Genomic DNA, 24,508 nt, shown 5'->3' on the forward strand with positions numbered 1-24,508 from the left:
ACGTGGCTCCTCGTTGCGGATCTGTTCAGGCATCCCTTCGGACACCTCAGCAGGTCCACTCCGCTCTGACCTCCATGGATGGATGCGAGTGGCAGAAGCCGAGCAGCCAGCCTGATTTACGGATAAAACCAGGTAGGCTTCGGCGGTGTTTGTCCGTGTAGAAAGACAATTTAAGCCCACAAATCCCATTCAGAGCTATTTTGACTCGCATTGTGCTTTAGTGGGACGTTTTTTTTCTCTAGCGGGAGCTATCCGATGCTAACAAGCTAGCTTAGGGAGTGTCCCTCTGACAGCTGATGGATAATTAATATAAATGACACGCATTAAATAACATAACTGCTGTGTACTGAGCTTGTGTGGTGATAATGGTGATAATAAAAACAATGTATATATGAGGCAGCTCATCCTAATTGAGGAATTAGTATTAGGCTGATTTTAACGAATTAATCATTATCTGAATTGTCACTGTTTTTATATCATTCAGTCAAGTTTGGTTGAGGAACAAAATGTCACCTCATGCTTTGATGTGTTTTATTTTCTACTTTGCCAACAGATATGTAATAATAATAAGTAGGTGTTAATTGGTTTACAGTACAGGATGCTGTTGGCCTTAATTGATGTGTGTAAAAAAATCTATATATATACATATACTGTACATACAAGATGCATACTTTACATATATAGACAAACATTCATTTGCGGCATTTGAATGAAAGATACACAAAACCAACAATGCAGCGCTTGGGTATTTTGTCAGTTGGACCTCCAGTGGCATGAGGGAACCCACAAAGACCTTTTCTCCAGGAACTGCTTTGATTTGCTTCCTGTCCACGGGACAGATTAGTCCTTGGGGGTTTCCCTCGCCACTGTACCGCCTGTTAATGGTGAGACCCACCTTGCCATCCAAACCGCATCAGGCGCTAGTTCCTGTGTGCTGCCGTGTAGAGGCAAGGAGATGCTACGTAATAATATTTACACACTCCAACTTCCTTTACCCTTTTGGGGTTGGCCAGCGGCAGGGGGTTAGGGACGAAAATCACAAGCGTCTCATGCATTGATTCAAGCATGCTGCACGACGGCCATCACTATCGTCCCGAAAGTGTTCACAGCGCTTCAGTATTTCTTTCATTTTATTCATTTCCTGTCGACTGAAGAGCCATGTCTCCCGATACTTTTGTCTTTCGTATTCATAGCAATATACATAAAGTAGATCCATGACTCAGCCGGCTAGGAGCGATGAGGCCATTTCTCCTTCCTGGAAGCTGTCCTTTGCAGACTAACAAAAGAGGTGTGGTGGTGGAAAAAACATCCAGCCATGCAGTCGTGTTGGCTTGCAGAAGGAAGTTAATCCTCACTCTCTCTCACCCGGCCGCCTTTTGTTTGAGGTTTGATGCATTACTGCTTATCATGTCGGTCCTTTGTCCGCGCTCACACCTCACAATTGTTGTTCTTTTTGAAAGCGGAGGGTTGGCAGCTATGTGGTCAAATGCTCCATACTATCCTCTTCCTGTTTGTCATCTGTGTGACATCATCAGTCATATAATTTATTACATGTAGCATTTTTTAAGCCTTCTTCCGTCTGTTAGTAGCAATAGCTTCCATGCATAGCACAACATAGCGTCACATCACGTCAGTCCTTTGTCCACGCTCACACCTCACAATTGTTGTTTTTTTTTTGAAAGCGGAGGTTTGGCAGCTATCTGGTCAAGTGCTCCATTCTATACCATTTTTCACCATGTTAAAAGAAGTCGCACAAGCTTTATGTAAGCCCTACTGGGAATAATTACTATGTTTTTGTGTCTGTAGCTTTAATGTTAATAATAATAATAATATTCATTCATTCATTTTGTACCGCTTATCCTCACAAGGGTCGCGGGAGGTGCTGGAGCCTATCCCAATAATATTACATTTTATTTGTATAACGCTTTTCAAAATACTCAAAGACACTTTACAGAAGAATGGAGTTGAATAAAACAAGTAAACAGAGTAGAAGACACACCAAAATACAACATTCAAATTGCATCTTAGATGATAAATACAACATTCAAAGTACAAAACAACATTTTTAGCTGACATGCTCATTTGTAACAGATCTAAGCGTAACAGCGTAGCATCTTTAGGATCACAAAAACACTTTTTTTATTATATTTGCTATATTTGTCCATGCCTGTCTCTGACACGGTGGTAGCTCCAAGAAGCACACTTTATCGCATACAGTACAGCAACCAAACATTAGGAGGACACAAACATGTCATATTTTAATATCAACATCATGCTAGCTTGGAAAATTCAAAGATCAAGCATACAGCTCCAGACTCCATTTTAAGATGTGTAGCAAAGCCTGCTTCTCTACAAAGTGGTGGGCATGAGAAGGCACATGGAGGTGGGAAACAGCAATGTAGCAATAGATATATAGTAGACGCAACCAGAATTGTCATTGTCTCTGCAGGCTTTAGGACCCAGTGGCTTTGTCTGGGCATGACCAGCCTCCCTCGCATTAAAACCAGCACACATACACACACACACACACACACACAGGAGTGTATAACAGTGCCTGCGCTCAGCTGATGCATTCGGTCTGCTTCCAGCCTCTGCATTTCATTCAGAGTGCCGTGGATCACAAAGTTCTTCTTGGTGTCCGTCCCCCCCCCCCCCCCCCCCTGGTGTGACCACCAAGGAGGAGGATAAATGTGAACTTTAGGGACAGCATCAGGATAAGGATGGTTCTGGAAAGACTCAGCATCACTCTTCTCGTCATCGCTCCATTGTAGGCTGGACTATTGTTTTGGCAGGAACATGTCACAAACGAGGAGGAGTGCATTCAGCCGGGTGAGCGCTTTGATCTGCTAGCATCAATGGACACCGCCGTGTGTCGCCGTTTGAATGAACCGTTTCAAATCCATTTCAGCGGCTCGCTTTGTCCCCTCTTTTCGTTTTGGGCTCCCGAGGTCCGGTTCTTGACCGTAACTCCGGCATAATGTAGGATGACGTACGCCAGGTGGCTGGCTATCAACACACTGTGACACGCTAATAACGACATGCAGTGGACTTCCTGTTTGTCATCCGTGTGACATCATCAGTCATATATTTTATTACATATAGAAATTTTAAGCCTGCTTTCGTCTGTTAGTAAGAATAGCTTCCATGCATAGCACAACATAGCGTAGCATAACATCTTTATGCTCGTTCCCCCTTAAGAGCACCAAAACACATCAGTCAAGATTTGAAGTGAAACAATCTGACTTAGCATAGATAGCATATTTCAAATAATTTTATTTCATTTTTATATATGACTGTATTACATTTTTAAGTAATATGGCTTCCAAACTAGTCTTTGATAGATATGGGCAGCATAGCCTAGCCTAGCCTAGCATAGCACAGAATTGCAGAATTACCAATTACCAAGGGTAGTATTGCATCTTAGATGACAAATACAACATTCATAGTACAAAACATTTAAAAACGTTTTAGCTGACATGTGCTCATTTGTGACTGATCTAAGCGTAACGGCGTAGCATCTTTAGGATCACAAAAACACTTTTTTTAAACACAGTTTTACACATCTAAGATACATTTGACGTAGCTTAGCATTGAGTTAGCATAGCCTGCAGATTGGCGGTGTTTCTTTGCATTTGTTGGTGTTTAATTTGTTGCGTGTGTTGAAAGAGTAGAATGGCGCTAAATAATTCAGCTAGCCCTGATTGGCCGTCAGCTGCGAGCAGCAACATCAGGGAACACACGTACGTACTTAGGCACTGTTGTTTTGTAGGACGTGATGTGTAGCACGAAACCTTTTAGGAAGATGTATGACGTTTTTCTAGGACGCGTGGTACTATTACTTCTTCTCAGGTTGGAATTCTTGTTCAGACCCGATTAAGGGCCGCCCCCGGCTTGTGGCTTATACTTCGGCATCCTTTAGACACCGTGGTTTTACCTTCATTAACATTCTCGGACTTTAGCCTGTAAATTACCAAGTTGCTTGTTGTTTCAGATTTTAGCCTATAAATTCCCAAGTTGCTTGTTGTTTCGGACTTTAGCCTACAAAATTCCCAAGTTGCTTGTTGTTTCGGACTTTAGCTTGCAAAATTCCCAAGTTGCTTGTTGTTTCGGATTTTAGCCTCTAAATTCCCAAGTTACTTGTTGTTTCGGACTTTAGCCTATAAATTCCCAAGTTGCTTGTTGTTTCGGACTTGAGCCTGTAAATTCCCAAGTTGCTTGTTGTTTCGGACTTGAGCCTGTAAATTCCCAAGTTGCCTGTTGTTTCGGACTTTAGCCTCTAAATTCCCAAGTTGCTTGTTGTTTCGGACTTTAGCCTCTAAATTCCCAAGTTGCTTGTTTTTTCAGACTTTAGCCTGTAAATTCCCAAGTTGCTTGTTGTTTCGGACTTTAGCCTATAAATTCCCAAGTTGCTTGTTGTTTCGGACTTTAGCCTGCAAAATTCCCAAGTTGCTTGTTGTTTCGGACTTTAGCCTATGAATTCCAAAGTTGCTTGTTGTTTTGGACTTTCGCATGCAAATTCCCAACTTGCTTGTTGTTTTGGACTTTCGCATGCAAATTCCCAAGTTGCTTGTTGTTTCGGACTTTAGCCTGTAAATTCCCAAGTTGCTTGTTGTTTCGGACTTGAGCCTGTAAATTCCCAAGTTGCCTGTTGTTTCAGACTTTAGCCTCTAAATTCCCAAGTTGCTTGTTGTTTTGGACTTTAGCCTGTAAATTCCCAAGTTGCCTGTTGTTTCGGACTTTAGCGTCTAAATTCCCAAGTTGCTTGTTTTTTCGGACTTTAGCCTCTAAATTCCCAAGTTGCTGGTTGTTTTGGACTTTCGCATGCAAATTCCCAAGTTGCTTGTTGTTTTGGACTTTAGCCTGCAAAATTCCCAAGTTGCTTGTTGTTTTGGACTTTCGCATGCAAATTCCCAAGTTGCTTGTTGTTTCGGACTTTAGCCTGTAAATTCCCAAGTTGCTTGTTGTTTCAGACTTTAGCCTCTAAATTCCCAAGTTACTTGTTGTTTCGGACTTTAGCCTGTAAATTCCCAAGTTGCTTGTTGTTTCGGACTTGAGCCTGTAAATTCCCAAGTTGCTTGTTGTTTCGGACTTTAGCCTCTAAATTCCCAAGTCGCTTGTTGTTTCGGACTTTAGCCTCTAAATTCCCAAGTTGCTTGTTTTTTCAGACTTTAGCCTCTAAATTCCCAAGTTGCTTGTTGTTTTGGACTTTAGCCTGCAAAATTCCCAAGTTGCTTGTTGTTTCGGACTAAGTTTTTACGCCAGTTCATCTTTTAAATTATTTAATGAAGTAATTCATGCAATACTATTACTTCTTCTCAGGTTGTAATTCTTGTTCAGACCCGATTAAGGGCCGCCCCCGGCTTGTGGCTTATACTTCGGCATCCTTTAGACACCGTGGTTTTACCTTCATTAACATTCTCGGACAGATTTTTGTGACGTGACCGTACACAGAAACAAAACACTCTCTGTGCTTGCACTCCTTCCTGTATGTTTTGTGTGAGCTCGCCCTTATGTGTCCACTTTCCGTGTGCGTTGGCGTTTAGCAAGGACTGTTTCCCAACCAGGATGCGGTCCTACGGCGCCGGTTGCTTCATTGTGTCTTAATTCTGCTTTGTCCCAAGGAGCTGCAGAGGTTGTTTGCCTGCGTTTTGAGAGGGAGGATAGTAATAATAAACTCTGCTGAGTCATCGTTAGTCCCACGGCGGCACGCAGGATGATGTTGCTGCACAGCATCACCGATAATATTTGATGCCTTTGATTCATCCCACAATGACACAGCATCTACTTCCTGTCCTGGCACTTAAGCAGCATCCCATAATGTCCACAGCACAATGACACCATGTAGGTGGCTACAACAGGCGTTTGCACCCTTTTTCATTATTCCATCATTTTCATTTAATCCTGCCAAGGGAATGTTTTTATGTCACATTTGAACTTTCTTAACCGTCACATACGTGTAAAAGTGTAAGAAGAAGCAAAACAGTGGGATACATTGTGGTCGTCTACAATGGTGCACCAATCAAACTGAAGGAGGTAACTGTCCCATTCTTTACTCTGTGCTCACACAGACCGCCAGCAGCGTCAGGATGAGCTCGGACGGCGGCGGCGGCCGGCCAGCCAAGGTGGGCTCCCTGGTGGAGGTGATCGGCAAGGGGCAGCGCGGCACGGTGGCCTACATCGGCACCACGCTTTTCGCCTCGGGCAAATGGGTCGGCGTCATCCTGGACGAGGCCAAAGGCAAGAACGACGGCACCGTGCAGGGCAAGCGCTATTTCACCTGCGAGGAGAATCACGGCATATTCGTCAGACAGTCGCAGGTACGATGATGTCCACCGGGGGCAGAGAACATTAGAGAACATCTAGCCCAGGGGTCAGCAACCTGCGGCTCCAGAGCCGCATGTGGCTCTTCAGCCTCTTTATTGTGGCTCCCTTTGCGATGCTTGAATATTTTTAACACCCGAGTGGAGAAAATGCACATCTTTTGTAATGAGTTTTAAAAAATCCAACTTTGTCTGAGACCATGAATGCATCCTGAGTGAGTTCTGACTGCTATCCAGTTCAGTACATGGAGAAAAACAAGTAATACTTACCTACAAATCTAAAAAATAAATTCGAGATAATTTAAAAACAGCGGCATGGGAACTTGTTTTTACGTTTACAGTAGTTTACACATACATTTATGTAAGTTTATCTCCAAAACTAGCAAGAGTACTCCAACTCGTCTTTTCTTATCTGAACTACTTTGATACCCCCAAATTCCCTCCAATGTTGTTTTAAACATACTATATGTTTTGCGGCTCCAGGCTATTTTTCTTCAGTGGGCATTGGGTAAAATGGCTCTTTTCATAGTAAAGGTTGCCGACCCCTGATCTAGCCTCTTTTACATGGTACCACATTAGCTATAAATACCACATTGATGCAGTAGCCTCGTGTGGGTCTGAGGTGACTCTGCTCCCGGCACACTTCCAAGATTTTCTGCTGCTTCAGGCTGCATTCCTGTTTTTGTTTTCCTGTTTGGACCAAAGAAACATACAAAATTCCCTTGGACAATACATTTTTCATATTGCCTAGAGCAGGGGTCTCAAACTCAATTTACCTGGGGGCCACTGGAGCTAGGGTCTGGGCGAGGCTGAGCCGCATCAGGTTTTCCCCCCCAAAAAAACGCATTTATTAAAAACAGAAAAATATGCAAACTTTTTCAGTGCTTTGGTTCCGATTTTCTACAAGAAAAGCTCTGATAAAACATTCCACTCAAATATCTTACTTTTTATTTTTCTACACAAAATAAGATGAAAAATAAATAAACAAATCAAGAATAAAGAAAATCAATCAATCAGTAATAAATAAATATAACACGACTATAGTCACATTTATACTCTTTTTATTTACAACATATTGCGCAACTGCAGGGTCTTGAGACACATGCTAACTCGCAAACTAGAGCGCTAGCGACCTAAACGGTAGCCTTCAAGTTATTTCCTTTCAACTTAAATAGCCAAAAACTTACCACTTCCACACGGATAGGGAGGATAACTATTAACAGTTATTTAACCTTTAACATGAACATGAATCAAACATAATATTTTTTTCTGGGTACATGATACCATACAGCATCCATATCAAACTTTCGCGGGCCGCACATAACATATCAAGGCGGGGGCCTCAAACTATGCGGCCACATTTGGCCCGCGGGCCGCATGTTTGAGACCCCTGGCCTAGAGGGTGCTTAATAAATGTAAAATGGAGGGAATATATACTGTTCATTTATGCTAAGAAAGCAAACAAGCATCTATCAATATTCAGGTCCGTGTAGTGCTTGAAGATTATACTGACGGCCGCTTGGTGTTGTAGATCCAGCTGGTTGATGATGGCGCCGACACCACGTCCCCAGAGACCCCCGAGTCCAGCACCACAAAGGTTCCCAAACGAGGTATTACATTGTCATCTCTACAATAGAAGTAACAGTGGCTCCAAAGAAGCTGTGTCTAAATAGTTCATGTGGTCTGAGTCCTTGTTCCTATCCCCGCAGACATGCTGGAGACGTCCAAGTCAACCAAACTGGTGAGTCCCATCATGGTACAGTCACATAGCTGTATACTGCGTGTAGATATAAAAGTACTCTTATAACGCATATTACCTAATCTCCATCACTAACTGCCTAGCACGTAATCCCAACTTGGTCTGAAGCCCTCAAACTGCTCTTTGGCACTCCGTCATTGAAGGCTCTACTGGGAATGTAGAAATGTCCTCACAACACAGTATGTCCATGCATGGTCCAAATGTCCCCACTAAGAGTGCATCATGCTGGAAGACCAGGATCAATTCCTAGCAAAGTCGGTTTGTGTTAAGTTTGGCTTTGGCGGTGGACCTGTTTCCTGTCACATATAAACAAAGCATTGGCGCCAGCGTTGCCAGATTCGGGACTTTTGGCTTGTTTTCTGTCACGACACTTGCAAATTCCCAGGTTGCTTGCTGTTTTGGACTTTAGCCTATAAATTCCCAGGTTGCTTGTTGTTTCGGACTTTAGCCTCTAAATTCCCAGGTTGCTTGTTGTTTCGGACTTTAGCTGCAAATTCCCAAGGTGCTTGTTGTTTCGGACTTTAGCCTCTAAATTCCCAAGTTGCTTGTTGTTTTGGACTTTAGCCTATAAATTCCCAGGTTGCTTGTTGTTTCGGACTTTAGCTGCAAATTCCCAAGGTGCTTGTTGTTTCGGACTTTAGCCTCTAAATTCCCAAGTTGCTTGTTGTTTCAGACTTTAGCCTATAAACTCCCAAGTTGCTTGTTGTTTCGGACTTTAGCTGCAAATTCCCAAGTTTCTTGTTGTTTTGGACTTTTTAGCCTATAAATTCCCAAGTTGCTTGTTGTTTCGGACTTTAGCTGCAAATTCCCAAGTTTCTTGTTGTTTTGGACTTTTTAGCCTATAAACTCCCAAATTGCTTGTTGTTTCAGACTTTAGCCTACAAAATTCCCAAATTGCTTGTTGTTTCGGACTTTAGCCTGTAAATTCCCAAGTTGCTTGTTGTTTCAGACTTTAGCCTACAAAATTCCCAAGTCGCTTGTTGTTTCGGATTTTAGCCTACAAAATTCCCAAGTTGCTTGTTGTTTGGACTTTAGCCTGTAAATTCCCAAGTTGCTTGTTGTTTTGGACTTTAGCCTGCAAATTCCCAAGTTGCTTGTTGTTTCGGACTTTAGCCTACAAAATTCCCAAGTCGCTTGTTGTTTCGGATTTTAGCCTACAAAATTACCAAGTTGCTTGGACTTTAGCCTGTAAATTCCCAAGTTGCTTGTTGTTTCGGACTTTAGCCTATAAATTCCAAGTTGCGTGTTGTTTCGGACTTTAGCCTACAAAATTCCCGAGTTGCTTGTCGTTTCGGACTTTAGCCTCTAAATTCCCAAGTTGCTTGTTGTTTCAGACTTTAGCCTACAAAATTCCCAAGTTGCTTGTTGTTTTCGGATTTTAGCCTATAAACTCCCAAGTTGCTTATTGTTTCGGACTTTCGCCTGCAAATTCCCAAATTGCTTGTTGTTTCGGACTAAGATTTTACGCCAGTTCTTTTAAATTATTTAATTAAGTAATTAATGCAATAACTTTTGAATTTTCAAAGTCTAGAAATCTTGGTTTAATTTCCATAAACGTGCATTTGTTGGCAGTGTTCCGATCTGTCCACTAGAGGGCGGCAGTGCTGTGTAAAACCTCACTGGCCTCATTAACTTTGGTTATTGTACAGGAATAGTTGATGAATGAGTGTTCAGTTGATGTCATTATTAGGCTGATTTGGACTTAAATGATGAAATCAATAAAGATGAATGATTTTTCTCAATCAGCAACATGTGTGTTTGTGTGTGTTTGTGTGTGTGCGACAGATGTGATGTTTGTGAAGATATTTCTTATCTTTGTTTGTGATCCATCAACGGGTTGCTACTGTCCCGATCACCTCCACTCGCATGCCACTGACCAGCCTGACCTTTAACCCCTCACCCTCCCTTCCTCCCTTTCCTCCCATCCTTTCCTTCTGTCCTTCCACCACGCAGCGAGGAGTCAAGCCCAAAAAGGTGCCGCATGTTTCTCTGGCTTTGCTAATGTGTTCGTGTCACAGGCTGCTGTGGTAACCGTGGTAACCGCCGCACTGCTGCATGGCAACAGGGCCGCCGTGCCCCTCATTCGACCCCACCAACTTGTCTTGTTTCCCAAATTCAGCAAATGGAAAGATGCCGCGCCTACCGCTTCCTGTCACCTGACTATGCTTTTAGCTGTTAGCTTGTCCGTGGATCAGCATAATGCTTGCTTCAATGATGAACCCATGAGGCCATCTTTATTCTTATTTTAACGTGACACGCCCTTTAAGAGACGTCGCTTGAATATAAGAGAGCGGGCGAGTTGAAGAGGGCCGCCCTCCGCCTGCAGTCTGTTGACTTCCTGTCATCCTTGTTGGGCTTTATGCTCTCCTACCGTCCATCTCGAAAGGAGTGCTGGGAAACATTGTTACCCCTCCCTTTCTGTAACGTCGTGGAGGCGGAGCTGGTCTCTGACGGCCACTCAGCCTGACAGGAAGTTTAATATTTCAACAAAGGACATTTCCTGTCACGTGAACAGTAATGGAGACCCAAACACTCTTACAGGCTCCCGTGTGATTTTGTTGTCGTAACAGAAACACCGCCTACACGCCGGCCTGACCCGCGACCCCCCCCCCCTCCACACAATGAAGTATTTTGGGTTTGACTGCTCACGATCACCATCAAGCATCCTTTCTTGAATAAATCCTCTTAGACGTCGCTCCCCGCCTGCTGAGTAGAGAAGATTAGTGAAGCTCAAGAGGATATTATCACAGCTCTCTGAATCATCTTTGGCTAACGTGATAGCAGCGTTACCCCTGGAGGATCAGGACTCCGAGTTTAGCTTGAAACCTGAGACCTGTATTATGATATATTTCTAAATGACGTGATGTCTTTGACCGCAACACCTCGCTGCTTATAAGAACACATTGGAGGTGAGATTCAAATGTTCAATGCTATCAGATGCTAGTAGATGACAAATCAAATGAGTGTAGGATTTGATAATATAGATCACTAGTGGTGACTTTTATTTTTATAAATAAAGTAAAAATGGGCCCCGGGCTACACTATGGACAAAAAACATAAGTGGTTAGTATGTCGTTTTTTTCAGTTTTTTTCAACAGGGGAAAAAATAGGGGAAACCTCACACACACTCAACAGGGGCCCCAGGAGCACCCAAAAAATGGCATAAAACGCCCAAATTTTAGGGCGTCAATTTTTGACAAAAAACGTAAAAATTTTAGGGTGTCAATTTTTGACAAAAAAACAGGGGAAACCTCACACACACTCAACAGGGGCCTCAGGAGCACCCAAAAATGGAATAAAACGCCAAAATTTTAGGGCGGCAATTTTTGACAAAAAATGTAAACATTTTAGGGCGCCAATTTTTGACAAAAAATGTAAAAAATTTTAGGCTGTCAATTTTTGACAAAAAACATAAAAATTTTGGACAGTCAATTTTTGACAAAAAACGTAAAAATTTTAGGCTGTCAATTTTTGACAAAAAACGTAAGGGGATGTCGTTTTTTCTGTTTTTTTCAACTTGCTTCTAATGCACTTTTCTGGTCAAAAAACAGGGGAACCTCACACACACTCAACAGGTTCCCCAGGAGCACCCAAAAATGGCATAAAACGCCCAAATTTTAGGGCGTCAATTTTTGACAAAAAACGTAAAAATTTTAGGGTGTCAATTTTTGACAAAAAACATAAGGGGTTAGTATGTTGTTTTTTTCCCGTTTTTTTCAACTTGCTTCTAATGCACTTTTCTGGTCAAAAAAACAGGGGAAACCTCACACACACTCAACAGGGGCCCCAGAAGCACCCAAAAATGGCATAAAACACCAACATTTTAGGGTGTCAATTTTTGACAAAAAACGTAAAAATTTTAGGGCGTCAATTTTTGACAAAAAACGTAAAAATTTTAGGCTGTCAATTTTTGACAAAAAACGTAAGGGGATGTCGTTTTTTCTGTTTTTTTCAACTTGCTTCTAATGCACTTTTCTGGTCAAAAAAACAGGGGAAACCTCACACACACTCAACAGGGGCCCCAGAAGCACCCAAAAATGGCATAAAACACCAACATTTTAGGGCGTCAATTTTTGACAAAAAACGTAAAAATTTTAGGGCGTCAATTTTTGACAAAAAACGTAAAAATTTTAGGCTGTCAATTTTTGACAAAAAACGTAAGGGGATGTCGTTTTTTCTGTTTTTTTCAACTTGCTTCTAATGCACTTTTCTGGTCAAAAAACAGGGGAACCTCACACACACTCAACAGGTTCCCCAGGAGCACCCAAAAATGGCATAAAACGCCCAAATTTTAGGGCGTCAATTTTTGACAAAAAACGTAAAAATTTTAGGGTGTCAATTTTTGACAAAAAACATAAGGGGTTAGTATGTTGTTTTTTTCCCGTTTTTTTCAACTTGCTTCTAATGCACTTTTCTGGTCAAAAAAACAGGGGAAACCTCACACACACTCAACAGGGGCCCCAGAAGCACCCAAAAATGGCATAAAACACCAACATTTTAGGGCGTCAATTTTTGACAAAAAACGTAAAAATTTTAGGGCGTCAATTTTTGACAAAAAACGTAAAAATTTTAGGGCGTCAATTTTTGACAAAAAAACGGGAAACCTCACACACACTCAACAGGGGCCTCAGGAGCACCCAAAAATGGCATAAAACGCCCAAATTTTAGGGCTGCAATTTTTGACAAAAAATGTAAAAATTTTACAGCGTCAATTTTTGACAAAAAACGTAAGGGGTTAGGATGTCGTTTTTTTTGTTTTTTTCCACTTGCTTCTAATGCACTTTTCTGGTAAAAAAACGGGAAACCTCACACACACTCAACAGGGGACCCAGGAGCACCCAAAAATGGCATAAAACGCCCAAATTTTAGGGCGTCAATTTTTGACAAAAAACGTAAAAATTTTAGGGCGTCAATTTTTGACAAAAAACGTAAGGGGTTAGGATGTCGTTTTTTCTGTTTTTTTCAACTTGCTTCTTATGCACTTTTCTGGTCAAAAAACAGGGGAACCTCACACACACTCAACAGGTTCCCCAGGAGCACCCAAAAATGGCATAAAATGCCCAAATTTTAGGGCGTCAATTTTTGACAAAAAACGTAAAAATTTTAGGGTGTCAATTTTTGACAAAAAACGTAAAAATTTTAGGGTGTCAATTTTTGACAAAAAAACGGGAAACCTCACACACACTCAACAGGGGCCTCAGGAGCACCCAAAAATGGCATAAAACACCAAAATTTTAGGGCGTCAATTTTTGACAAAAAATGTAAAAATTTTAGGCTGTCAATTTTTGACAAAAAACGTAAAAATTTTAGGGTGTCAATTTTTGACAAAAAACGTAAAAATTTTAGGGTGTCAATTTTTGACAAAAAAACGGGAAACCTCACACACACTCAACAGGGGCCTCAGGAGCACCCAAAAATGGCATAAAACACCAAAATTTTAGGGCGTCAATTTTTGACAAAAAATGTAAAAATTTTAGGCTGTCAATTTTTGACAAAAAACGTAAGGGGTTAGGATGTCGTTTTTTCTGTTTTTTTCAACTTGCTTCTAATGCACTTTTCTGGTCAAAAAAACAGGGGAAACCTCACACACACTCAACAGGGGCCCCAGGAGCACCCAAAAATGGCATAAAACGGCAAAATTTTAGGGTGTCAATTTTTGACAAAAAAATGTAAAAAATTTTAGGGCGTCAATTTTTGACAAAAAACGTAAGGGGTCAGTATGTCGTTTTTTAATAGTTTTTTTCAACTTGCTTCTAATGCACTTTTCTGGTAAAAAAACAGGAAACCTTACACACACTCAACAGGGGCCCCAGGAGCACCCAAAAATGGCATAAAACGCCAAAATTTTAGGGCGTCAATTTTTGACAAAAAATGTACAAATTTTAGGGCTTCAATTTTTGACCCCACTGATGCAAACGCATGGTCTTTTAAATGACACGGCGTCGCTCATACGGCAGATGACTTGTACTAGCAGCCCTCAGAAGGATGCATGGGCGTTGCTAGGAGACGGGAGAGGCTCACATCTGTGGTCTTGTGGCTTTTTTCTCCGCCCTTTCAGTCCTCCACGTTGTCTCTTTGCGTCTCTGTCACGCCGCCAGTCAGTTAACCGTCTCCCTTGCTGTGGTCGCCGTGGCGATGGATGAGCGGGTGGGCGCAGGGAGGGGAGAGGGCGCATGGTGATGTAATGCAGGAGCAGGACATTGGCTGGGAAGGAAGCACGGAGGACAGGATCAGGAGGGAGGAGGCGGGGACAAAAGGCGGAGGGAGGCAAGGCGTCTCCCTCGTCAGAGGGCTCTTCGCAAGCCGAGAGGGAAGCGAGGCGCCGGGATTAGGAGGAGGACGACGGCAGGGAGGCTGGGGGAGCGTCTCCGTGGCCATTTGCATCGCTACAGCGGCTGACTGCTTTGATTGTCTGTTTGTCCTTAAACGCCTCGTCTTCCTGTCTTATCACCTGTGTCTCTGTGTGTGTCTTCTTCTCTGGCAAATATGATGAGACAGACTCCAGCACCTCGCAAGGTACAGACCACCGCCATGATGCTTCTATATGTTTGTAGAGGAGGTCACTTGTCCATCATTGCATTTGAGCGGCGGTGACTTTTTGCTTTGTCATGTTTACCCGGTGTCAGATTCCCATGCGAGCAGGCTGTGTGACGCTCTGGCTTAAGAGGCTGTCAGCTCCTATTTGGTACAGCTGTTAGCTCGGGCTAAATTCCGCCGAATGGTCTCGCGCTAATCCAATAAAACCATCCAAAGCGACGGAAGCGAGAGGGAGTCGGCGTGCGGAAAGTTCCGTGCAATTAGAGGATGCTTGGAGATTAGTCAGCAGAAAAGATGCTCTTTGTTTGTTCTTCAAGTCCCGGCTTCACGCTGCAACTCTTAATCTTGGAAGCTGGAAACTTGTGTAACTATGTTTCACGTTCAGGTGTCTTATGATGAATTGTGGTGGATGCGGCGTGTCACTGCCTTTGGTCCTGGTCCTGGTTCTGTTCTGGTCCTCGGCCCATTGGACACAATGCAGTCATTCATGTCACAGCAGCGGTGCCAGTCGCTTTGTCCCTCGGAGTGGTTGGCTCACGTGGTCCAGCAGAGGGTCTGGCATCCATCATGTCTGGATGCTACGTGATGCTAGCGGAGAAGAGAAACAACGATTTAAACTTTGCATCCGTGATTTATTTGGGAATGCCTCAAGTCTACCAACCAAAATGAAAGTAAACGCGTGGAAGCAAACTTGGACTTGCTGTTGATGCCTTCAATGACTAACCCTGCCTGTTTGTTCCCTTGCCCTTCCCTGCTCTCCTCCTCTTCCTCCCTACTCCTGCCCTTTGACCTCTCCTACTTCTTTCCCTCTTCAGACCACGGCCAGAAGGCCCAAGGTGAGCCTGCTTTCAATTTCCTAGGGCTTCCCATTTCCGCTAGTTGGCATTAGCGAGTGTTCTTCAAGCAGCAAATGTTGTACCTCACTACCTCACTTTTCCTTCCAGGAGGTCGGATGAAAACTCAAACGTAAGAAAACCAAGGCCATTTTTCCATAGGAAGTAATGTCAATATAGTTTCACATGCAGAAAACGATAATTATAGCTAATAAATAAAGGTGCTAATTCCAAATGATAAAGGAAATCATCTTCAAGTTTATTCTTGACCTCCATAGTGTTTCTCAACTTCTTTAACAAATTGCCGCCACTCACAACATTTTTTTGGCCCCATGGTGGCTTATATAGGTAGCTGTCACACTCGTTTTTGGCTATAACCGAGGTTTGAGTGTATTGTTTTGTGTATTAAACATGTAAAAGGAATCCACTGTAGGTCAATACTGTACTGCAGGGGTCTCAGACTCAATTTCCCTGGGGGCCACCGGAGCTAGGTTCTGGGTGAAGCCGGGCCGCATCAGGTTTTCAAAGAAAAACCCAAAATGCATTTATTAAAAACTGGAAAAAAATCAATAAAAAACTATCTTCAATGCTTTTGCTTCCCTTTTATTCCAAATCATTTCCTTTAGCTTCATTGCTAATCCAAAGCAAAACAGGGCGGGTAACAGGGTAGGGTAACAGTACGGGCGGGGCAAAATTGTGTTAATTGTGTCCGATGTGCACACAGCTTTAAGCTGTCGTTTCAACATTAAACTTTGGTATCAAGGTGGGGGCCTCAAACTAGCGTCTCATGGGCCGCGAGTTTGAGACCCCTGCTGTACTGTATATGTTGGGATATCTGAACTAAAATGGCCGCTCTCTGGACACTCTTTTACTGTGTTATCATCATGTTGCCATTTGTCCTTCTATTCCCACATAATTCACCACGTTCGCTCTTTCTCCCCCAGCAGACCAGCCGCCCCCCCGGGTCCACGGCCAAGGGACAGACATCCGGCTCGGCCTCTGCATCGGCTGGGGAGATGAGCAGCAGCGAGCCCAGCACGCCCGCCCAAACCCCTCTCGCCGCCCCGGTCATCCCCACACTCCACTCTCCGGGGAACCCTCCCCCCCTGCACCCCGCCCCCAGCAAGGTCAGGGTGAGGTGTGGTTGGGATGATGATGGATAACGAGGCTGATCCATAAATGATCAAGCTTCCATAAGTGAGCCAGTTATGCCCCAAGATGAGTGAAATGAATGAATACATTGGAATCGGGAATGTTGGTAATTCCAAAGGAAGCTAACAGCGATAACGTTTGATTTCATGGTTTGATGCTACGAGACCTCGAGACACATCTTGTGTGTAAAATCAGCCAAAAAAAGTATTTGAATTCGAGAATTGAAGTCCTGGGTTCCCCGTGACAGAGCCAGGAGGGACACCATATATTCCAGAAGTTTCCTATCAATCTTCCCCAATCGTTTGTTTCAATAACTCCAAAACCAACAGCCCCCATCTCTAATGACGTTTAATGACGTTTCCCCCTCAGGAGGATGTCACCATGGCGACGCAGGTGCGGTTGTTTTTGGCCAACAGCCTGTCAAACGTGTGACTGCTAAAACGGGCCGTTGCTTGTGGGAGGGCCAGAGTGGCGTACAACACGCGTGTTTTTAACCTCCGTGGTATTGGAGTAAGAAGTGGTGAAGAAAGGTGAGCTAGATAAGACATCTCACTTCCTGTTTCAGGAGGAGGAAGCGCTGCGGGCTCAGGTGAAGGACCTGGAGGAGAAGCTGGAGACCCTGAAGATGAAGCGCACGGAGGACAAGGCCAAGCTGAAGGAGCTGGAGAAGCACAAGATCCAGCTGGAACAGCTGCAGGAGTGGAGGTCCAAGATGCAGGAGCAGCAGGCCGAGCTGCAGAAGCAACTCAAGGAGGCCAAAAGGGTAGGAGGCGGGGTTGGGGTGCATACATACGTGAAGGTGAAGGTGGAGGTGGACACATGTGTGTTTGTGGCGTGTCTGTGCCCAGGAGGCCAAAGAAGCCCTGGAGGCCAAAGAGCACTACATGGAGGAGATGTCTGACACCGCCGATGCCATCGAGATGGCCACGCTGGACAAGGAGATGGCTGAGGAGCGCGCCGAGTCTCTGCAGCTGGAGGTAGACTCCATGAAGGAGAAGGTGGAGGAGCTCACAATGGACCTGGAGATCCTCAAACACGAGATTGAAGAGAAAGGCATGACTCGGAGCACAAACCTCAAGTTGAAATCATCATCATCATCAATCAATCAATCAATCACAGCTTGTCATGCTTTGTGACGTCAATCAGGCTCTGATGGCGCTGCGTCCAGCTACCATGTCAAGCAGCTGGAGGAGCAGAACAGCAGACTGAAGGAAGCCCTGGTCAGGTGAGTCTGCTGACACGTCTTCATAAGCTGGATCACTTGGAGGTGGAGGAGGTGATACTAACTCTTTCTCCTCTGCGTCAGGATGCGTGATCTATCGGCATCTGAGAAGCAGGAGCATGTGAAGTTGCAGAAGCAGATGGAGAAGAAGAACGTGGAGCTGGATGCTCTGAGGGGCCAGAAGGAGAAGCTGCAGGAAGAAATGTCAGTGTCAGAGAAGACCGTTGATGAGCTGAAAGAGCAGGTAAGACTCACGAGACCCCCAGTAGACCACCGTGAGAGATGAAAATGCTTCCTTGAGGCCAAGGATCCATGAGATGTTATGAAATATGAAAAGTAGGTCAAGCACCAAGCATTGATCAGTTATTGATAACAACATCATCTGTGGTGGAGGTGGATGCCGCTTTGGGGGCTGAGGAGATGGTGGAGACCCTGACTGAGAGAAACCTGGATCTGGAGGAGAAGGTCAGGGAGCTGAGGGAGACCGTCACAGACCTGGTGGGTGGACTTCCTGTTCAGACACGAAGAAACAATGCTCTTGCCGACGTCTGATCGGACTTGCTGTCCATCGCGGTCCGGCTGCAGGAGGCCATCAATGAGATGAACGACGAGCTGCAGGAGAACGCCCGGGAGACGGAGCTGGAGCTGAGGGAGATGCTGGATCTGGGCGGGGCCCGCGTGCGAGAGGCTGAGAAGCGAGTGGAAGCCGCGCAGGAGACGGTCGCTGACTACCAGCAGACCATCAAGAAGTACCGCGAGCTCACGGCTCACCTGCAGGTAGACGAGATGGTGCAGCAGGAGATCTTCTCCATGGAGTTACTAAAGCACCTGATTGGTCCTTTTGTCCACACAAACAGGAAGTGAACCGAGAGCTCACCAGCCAGCAGGAAGCCTCGGTGGAGCTCCAACAGCAGCCGCCCGCAGAGATGTTTGACTTTAAAATCAAGTTTGCCGAGACCAAGGCCTACGCTAAGGTCAGGTGATGTGCCGTGTGATACCTCCAGTGGAGGACCACATGAGGAGGTCTCATGCCGCCCCGGCGTGTCTACGTGCTGCGTGCAGGCCATCGAGATGGAGCTGAGGAAGATGGAGGTCAGTCAGGCCAACCGACACGTGTCCCTCCTGACCACCTTCATGCCGGAGTCCTTCCTCCGTCATGGTGGAGACCACGACTGCATCTTGGTGCTGCTGCTCATCCCACGACTCGTCTGCAAGGTTTCAACCTTTTACAGTCTGTAGTGAAAACACACTTGTTACATCCGTGTGTGTGTGTGTGTGTGTGTGTGTGTGTGTAGGCGGAGCTAGTCAGCAAGCAAGCTCAGGAGAAGTTTGACCTCAACGAGAACTGCGTGGAAAGAACTGGACTCAGGGGGTCCCTGGGGGAGCAGCTGAGCTTCGCCGGCGGTCTGGTTTACTCCCTCAGTCTACTGCAGGCCACGCTCCACAAATATGAACAGTAGGTTGCCCTTTGACCCCATCAGACGTCACCCCTGAGGGACCTGGGTGTCTAATGTCTAATGCAGGGGTCTCAAACTCAATTTACCTGGGGGCCACCGGAGCTAGGTTCTGGGTGAAGCCGGTCCGCATCAGGTTTTCAAAAAAAAACCAAAACTATCTTCAATGCTTTTGCTTCTGCTATACCCTACACTTTTTCAGTACTTTGGTTCCGGTTTTCCACACCAAAATATCTGATAAAACATTCCACTCTTCTCAAATATCTTCATTTTTATTTTTCTAAACACAAAAAAAGATATAAAAAATAAACAAATTAAGAATAAAAACAAATCAAGTAAAATAATAAAACAAAACGTAAGAACCCACATACAGTTGGTAGAGAAATGATTTTTTTCATATTCAAATGTACAGTATTAACAGTTATTTAACCTTTAACATGAACATTAATGAAACTTCATAATTTGACCCAATTAGCAAGTTAGCATGGTAGCATGGTTCCATCTGGGAGCAGCGTGGTAACTTTAACAACATGTTTGATGAGATGCTTTATCTTGACGTGTATTTTCCCTTTTATCATTTCCTGCATTTATTTGTACCCAGCGTCATAAGCCTTTAGCGTCATTGCTAATCCAAAGCAAAACAGGGCGGGGTAACAGGGTAGGGTAACAGTATGGGCGGGGCAAAATCATGTTCATTGTGTCCGATGTGCACACAGCTTTAAGCTGTCATTTCAACATTAAACTTGTGTCAAGGTGGGGGCCTCAAACTAGCGTCTCGTGCCGTGAGTTTGAGACCCCTGGTCTGATGTCTCCTGTGTGCTGGTCAGAGCCCTGTCCCAGTGCGGCGTGGAGGTCTACAAGAAGATCGGCTCTCTGTACCCTGAGATGAGCGTCCACGAGCGGTCCCTGGACTTTCTCATAGACCTGCTGCACAAAGACCAGCTGGATGAGACGGTCAACGTGGAGCCGCTGACCAAGGCCATCAAGTACTATCAGGTGGGGCTGAATGTAGTAGTACTGCATGTACTGCATGTACTGCATGTGTCGTGTAACAATGTTGAGGTTGAATGAGAGCGTGTGTTGCCAGCACCTGTACAGCATCCACCTGGCGGAGGAGAGCGAAGACTGCACCATGCAGCTGGCAGACCACATCAGAGTGAGCCCGCATGACAGAAGACACGTCTGGCGTTGGCGTTGGCGTTGGCGCCGCGCTAAGCGTGGATTGTCCTTTCCAGTTCACTCAGAGCGCGTTGGACTGCATGGCGGTGGAGGTGGGGCGTCTGAGGGCCTTCCTCCACGCGGGCCAGGAGAAGGCCGACCTGGCCGTGCTGCTCAAGGACCTGGAGACGTCCTGCAGCGACGTACGGCAGTTCTGCAAAAAGATACGCCGCCGCATGCCGGGCACCGACGCCCCGGGAATCCCGACGGCGCTCAGCTTCGGGTCGCAGGTAACCATGACGACTCCTAGTTCCGCCACATGTTATTAAACGTGTCCTACGTCCTTTCACCCCCGAGGTGTCGGACATCCTGTCAGACTGCCGCAAGCACCTGACATGGGTGGTGGCCGTGCTGCAGGAGGTGGCCGCCGCCGGGGCCCAGATGATGTCACCGCTGGGGGAGCAGGAGGGGCTGGCGGCCGTCAAATTGGAGGACGTGGCGTTTAAGGCCGGCGAACAGGTGCATTTCCTGCTGTGCCCGGGCACCGCACACTTAACTTCCTGTCTCCTTCATGCACAACAAATGCAGGATGGCCTGAGAACCAGCAGGGGGCAGCATCTCATATCGTCGCTGATAGCATCAGTAGCTAATATAGAAAATGGCTGCCATGGTTACGTTGGTCCATTTTCCAGATTTACGGAAGCCCGGGCGCCAACCCGTACGAGTGCTTGCGTCAGTCCTGCTGCATCGTCATCGCCACAATGAACAAGATGGCCACCGCCATGCAGGAGGGAGAGTACGACTCCGAGAGGCCTCAGACCAAGGTGAGTTCTTGTTGGCGTTTATAAGGAAGCGCGTCGATGACCGTGGCATCACGTCACCTGCCAGGACCCGCCTCCCGTGGACGTGCGAGCCGCCGTCCTGCGAGCAGAGATCACGGACGCAGAAGGTCTGGGCATGAAGCTGGAGGACAGAGAGACGGTCATCAAGGAGCTGAAGAAGTCGCTGAAGATTAAGGTGATGTCACGTTTTACGGTCTGGACCGTCACGTGGTCAGGTGATCACATTTGGGCTTTTCCAGGGCGAAGAACTGAGCGAGGCCAACGTCCGCCTCAGTCTGCTGGAGAAGAAGTTAGACAGTTCCTCCAGAGATGCCGACGAGCGCGTGGAGAAGATTCAAACCCGACTGGACGAGGCTCAGAACCTCCTCAAGAAGAAAGAGAAGTAAGCTATCCATCCATTTTGAAAAAGATCATCGTCACGCAACCTCCTTGCAGGGACTTTGAGGAGACGATGGACGCCCTCCAGGCCGACATCGACCAGCTGGAGGCGGAGAAGGCGGAGCTTAAGCAGCGCGTCAGCGGACAATCCAAGGCGGCCGGCGACGGTGTTCGAGGCCCGTCGGGAATAGCGTCTGTTGTCTCAGGAGCAGCAGGAGGTGAGGGGTTAAATAAACACCACAGTACACGTGATGCTAAGGGGCGGGCCACCACATGACTCCACCCACCAGGAAGTAGTAAACCTCAACATACATACAAAAGCTAACTAATATTATTAACAATTTATTATTATATTAACTATATCTTATCATATATAATGCTGTCATATTTCATGAGGTCTTTTTCCCCTTTTCCTTAATCTCCCACTTTATGTGCAGAGGATCAAAAAGGTACAAACAAAATATTCCAATGTTTCATATCACACATTTACCTCTTTTTGGGATTTGCTGCATAAAAAAAGATTTTTCAACTTTTGCACGTCTAAGTAATATCTAATAATATGTCATATCTAATAATATGTCATATCTAATATGTCATATCTAATAATATGTCATCTTACCCGTCTGACAACACGTGTTCTACCCACAGCGGGCTTGATGTCGGGTGGCGTGGCGTCAGGCGTGGGGGTACAGGTGGTGGACTCGCCACTGCTGACTCGTCAGATTGAAGCCCAGAGACTTTGCATCAAGCAGCTGAAGAATGAAAACAACTGGCTGAAGGTCGGCGGGGGGACGCGGGGCAGGGGCGGGGGGACGCCACTCCTTTCTTTGCCACCAGAGGGCAACACGTTTCCAAAAATCATCTGATGTTTCTTCCAGGCTGAGAAGATGCGCAGCCAACTGGCGGCGCTGCCCCCCCTCCACGTCACCAAGCTGCCCTCCAGGGACGGCGGCGGTCATCCGCCCGCGGCGGCGCTCTCTGGCGCCCTCTACAGGAAGACAGACCAGCTGCTGGAGACGTTACTGCAGATGAGCGCCAACGTCAAGGTGGTGGACATCACAGGGAAATGTCCCGGTGGGTGACACTTGGTGATGGTGGGGAATATGATCAATGATCAATACATCCATCCGTTGGTTTGATAGAGCTACCAATAGTACCATGCAGTACCTGCAGCAGCCAGCAGAGGGCGCAATTATTCATTTTGTACTGATCAGTCTATCCCAGTCTAATTCTCTTAAAAACAAACAGCAAAAGAACTACTAACAAATTAAAAGTAAATATTAGACTTTTTTTTTAAGTACAAAACTATTGATGACATTGAACCTGTTTTTTTTGTTCCCAGTGACCCCCAGCGCTCAGCTCCTGGAGCAGACGGCTCGCTTACAGTCTCTGCGAGATACGCTGGACAGACTCAAGGTGATTTCTCACACACACACACACACACACACACACACACACACACGACATTCATCCATTTTGAGCAACGTTGGTGCGTGTCGTCTCTCAGGGTGAAGTCGCTGAACACGTCGTCAAACAGCAACCTGGCGCTCGAGTGTCGTCCGACTTTGCCACATTCCCGTCTACCTGCTTCATCAAGGTATTCCTTAGCGTAGTCGTCTGTAGGCCAAAGCAACACTAATACCACCTTTGGAATTCAGTATGTTCAATGGTCAAATATTATAAACAATAAATATGAATGTAAAATATGCTCAACTGTAAATGAAGCATTTTTCTGGATGCTTTCTAGGCCACGGAGGAGAAGCAAGGCAAGGAGGTTCTGGTGGGGCGCGTGATGGTACCGTGTCCTCGTGGTCAGGAGCAGGTCCACCACCTGGTCCTGACGCAGCGTCAGCTCCAGAACGTCCACAGCCTGCTGAGGAGCTGAGCATCGGTCCGTCGCCATCCGAGCCCGCCGCTTTCACGCCCCGACGCTTACCCGGGAGCTTGCATCATCACGAGGTCGGCTCCTGAGGTAGCTTCTCAATGCTGCATGTGAATTCCGGTCCATGAGCGTTTATTAGCCTTGTGTAGCATGTTAGCGTACCGTCCGTCCTCTGTAATGTTTACATTGATTAGAGGCTACTTTTGCACATCGGAGCGACATAACGACTCTGCAAAGTCACCTTTAACCTTCTTTAGTTTGCCGCCAACTATTTAATTGATGTGGATTTATTTATTTTGCACTTGTACGCAACTTTTAGACACTGAGCTGCCTTTTGAAGTTCTGGTTTTATTTATTCTTCTTGACCGAGGCCTGTACGGACGGAGCAGGATGTCTCCTTATCCACAAGAAATTTGAGGATTAACTCCGGATAGGCAGAACTACAAAGCTGGTTACGTCACATGGAGATCAGACCATGTATTGACCAATACAAGATCAGAGCCTACAAAAGACCCACCCACTGATCAATAAGTGGTCTCTGAAAAAGATTGTGAAGGATTGGGGTAGACCTGTTTTATCCAAATATGCTCGGACTTGACTTGACTGATGAAGTAATGCAGCTTCATAGTACTGCTTATCCCACACCTTCAGTGTTGGTTAAGTCAGAAAAGAAAAAAGATGTTGAATATGTTAAAATGCGCTTCATCGTACAGTCCTTTCATGTGAACTTAACGGGCAATAAAGTGTGTCAAACGCTGGACTTTGTTTTATTCTATAAAACATTCCTTCCATCAATTCAAACAATCAGCTCGGCTCAGTAAAAAAAAAAAGTAAAAACATTTTTTAAAATGGTATCTGTGGTTAATTACCAATGTATTTCACGTGTGGCAGCTCGCCGGTTCTCCAGGAGACGCTTGGTGATTCTCTGGAAAGACCAAACCACTTTCAGGGTGCATCACGTGTGAAGCAGC

General features: G+C 45.5%; 2 protein-coding genes across 15 annotated transcripts in view; one reads left to right on the plus strand and one right to left on the minus strand.

The window, feature by feature from the left end:
* dctn1b (dynactin 1b) lies at positions 1 to 24,294 on the plus strand. 13 transcript variants are annotated; one of them, XM_078796364.1, is made up of 30 exons: positions 1 to 132; positions 6,069 to 6,317; positions 7,852 to 7,930; positions 8,030 to 8,061; positions 10,033 to 10,053; positions 14,578 to 14,595; positions 15,432 to 15,452; positions 16,394 to 16,576; positions 17,167 to 17,364; positions 17,450 to 17,654; positions 17,748 to 17,826; positions 17,908 to 18,067; positions 18,217 to 18,321; positions 18,409 to 18,600; positions 18,681 to 18,797; positions 18,886 to 19,038; positions 19,119 to 19,279; positions 20,105 to 20,273; positions 20,365 to 20,433; positions 20,513 to 20,725; positions 20,793 to 20,954; positions 21,128 to 21,259; positions 21,324 to 21,452; positions 21,517 to 21,659; positions 21,713 to 21,873; positions 22,304 to 22,434; positions 22,534 to 22,729; positions 22,998 to 23,071; positions 23,163 to 23,252; positions 23,403 to 24,294. In XM_078796364.1, exons 2-30 carry the CDS (start codon positions 6,087 to 6,089, stop codon positions 23,538 to 23,540), a joined length of 3,762 nt encoding a protein of 1,253 aa, XP_078652490.1. In that variant the 5' UTR covers positions 1 to 132; positions 6,069 to 6,086; the 3' UTR covers positions 23,541 to 24,294. The 13 variants fall into 13 exon arrangements, with proteins under 13 accessions (XP_078652490.1, XP_078652496.1, XP_078652484.1 ...); XM_078796358.1 differs by lacking the exon at positions 1 to 132 and adding an exon at positions 2,662 to 2,829; XM_078796359.1 differs by lacking the exon at positions 1 to 132 and adding an exon at positions 2,662 to 2,829 and having other exon boundaries at positions 16,397 to 16,576.
* The window catches only part of alms1 (ALMS1 centrosome and basal body associated protein), a 12,314-nt gene continuing 10,768 nt past the window's right edge, over positions 22,963 to 24,508 (minus strand). The window contains exons 19-20 of one of the 2 annotated variants that reach the window (XR_009130312.2): positions 23,370 to 24,462; positions 22,963 to 23,272 (exon numbers count right to left, since the gene is read on the minus strand). Coding sequence is in view for 1 of the 2 variants with exons in the window: in XM_058077506.2 (XP_057933489.2) it covers positions 24,403 to 24,462 (60 nt within the window). In the remaining variant the exon portion in view is untranslated. Of the gene's footprint in view, positions 23,273 to 23,355; positions 24,463 to 24,508 lie in introns of those variants that run through there. The other variant, XM_058077506.2, reaches the window with a different exon arrangement.

The sequence above is a fragment of the Doryrhamphus excisus genome, linkage group LG14 (assembly GCF_037039965.1).
Source record: "Doryrhamphus excisus strain RoL-2023G ecotype Guam linkage group LG14, RoL_Dexc_Guam_v1.1, whole genome shotgun sequence".
In the NCBI taxonomy this organism is placed as follows: domain Eukaryota; kingdom Metazoa; phylum Chordata; class Actinopteri; order Syngnathiformes; family Syngnathidae; genus Doryrhamphus; species Doryrhamphus excisus.